We start from the raw sequence: 1,151 nt of genomic DNA, 5'->3' as shown, positions 1-1,151 counted from the left end.
ATATATACTTGTGTCTCCTATGGTGAATGTAAGATTTGATTTAAAATTGTAAAGCAAGAACTTAATGTGGATCAATATTTATGCTTAAGCTAAACAGGTGCCTTTGGGTAGTCTCTTGTTTGTTTTGTTTTTAAGTTTTTAACACTGTCACAAGATCGACAGTTCAAACTCTCCAGTTGCTTCTAGAAAACCCTGTACTGGGTCACTATGGGTCGGAACTGACTTGATGACACTCAGCTACAACAATATTGACTTGTCTTTCACCTTGTCGTTTTGTTTGCCCAAATACAGTTTATTATTTATAGTAGTAGCACTCTTTGGTAATCCTTAAGCTATATTTGTAATCAGATTAACTTAAAAACAAAACAAAACCCAGTAGTCTGTGGTATAAAATGCCATAATCTGGTACAGATTTCAAATCAGAAAAATCTGAATGAAATAGCCAACAAACTGTGTAGGTCAAGAGCACTTAAGTGAAAGAGAGCTACATTTCTCTCAATGTGTTATTGACTGTATAGAGAAGCTTGAGGCTGAGTCTTGTGCCTTATTGAATATTCATGGGTACTGCTAGACTTTCTGTTAAAATATTTTAGTAGAAAAGCAAAGCTGTTTGTTTCTGGACCATTGGATAAAGGAAAGAGCCTCTAGCAATGTATTCTCCCTTTCCTCAATCCTTTGTCATTCACTTATGTGGTTTCTCACCTTTCTCTTCCACAGGGATTGATAGTTCTTGGGGAGGCACCTTCTCCAGAGCACACATCAGACTTATTTCTTCCACTTGGTTCTGAGGTGAAGACAGATCATGGGACCGATAAACTGGTAAGTATAATACATAGATAGAGGAGTCCTGGTGTGGCGCTGTGGGTTAATGCGCTGAACTGCAAAGTCGTTTGAACCACAACCACAAAGGATAGTGGTTCAAGCTCACCAGCTGCTCCTTGGAAACCCTATACATGTCCGCTATGGGTTGGAAACAACTCGACGGCACTTAACAACAACAACATATTACATAGAAAAGGTGAAGTGAGTAAGGATTCAGAGTATAAGCTACATGTACACTTTATTTTCTATAACTAGGATCCTTGAAGGAACCCTGGTAGTGCCATGAGTTAAGTGTTGGGCTGCTAACTGTGAGATTGGCAGTTAGCCAA

General features: G+C 38.7%; 1 protein-coding gene across 1 annotated transcript in view; it reads left to right on the top strand.

Moving 5' to 3' along the window:
- Window positions 1-1,151, top strand: part of KANSL1 (KAT8 regulatory NSL complex subunit 1) — a 222,657-nt gene that overhangs the window by 185,622 nt on the left and 35,884 nt on the right. The window contains exon 5 of the mRNA XM_006833547.1: window positions 718-819. Coding sequence (XP_006833610.1) covers window positions 718-819 — 102 coding nt within the window. The remainder of the gene's footprint in view (window positions 1-717; window positions 820-1,151) is intronic.

Source organism: Chrysochloris asiatica, unplaced genomic scaffold (genome assembly GCF_000296735.1).
Source record: "Chrysochloris asiatica unplaced genomic scaffold, ChrAsi1.0 scaffold00007, whole genome shotgun sequence".
In the NCBI taxonomy this organism is placed as follows: domain Eukaryota; kingdom Metazoa; phylum Chordata; class Mammalia; order Afrosoricida; family Chrysochloridae; genus Chrysochloris; species Chrysochloris asiatica.
The sequence above is the reverse complement of the archived record's forward strand: the minus strand, read 5'-3'. Positions and strand labels throughout refer to the sequence as shown.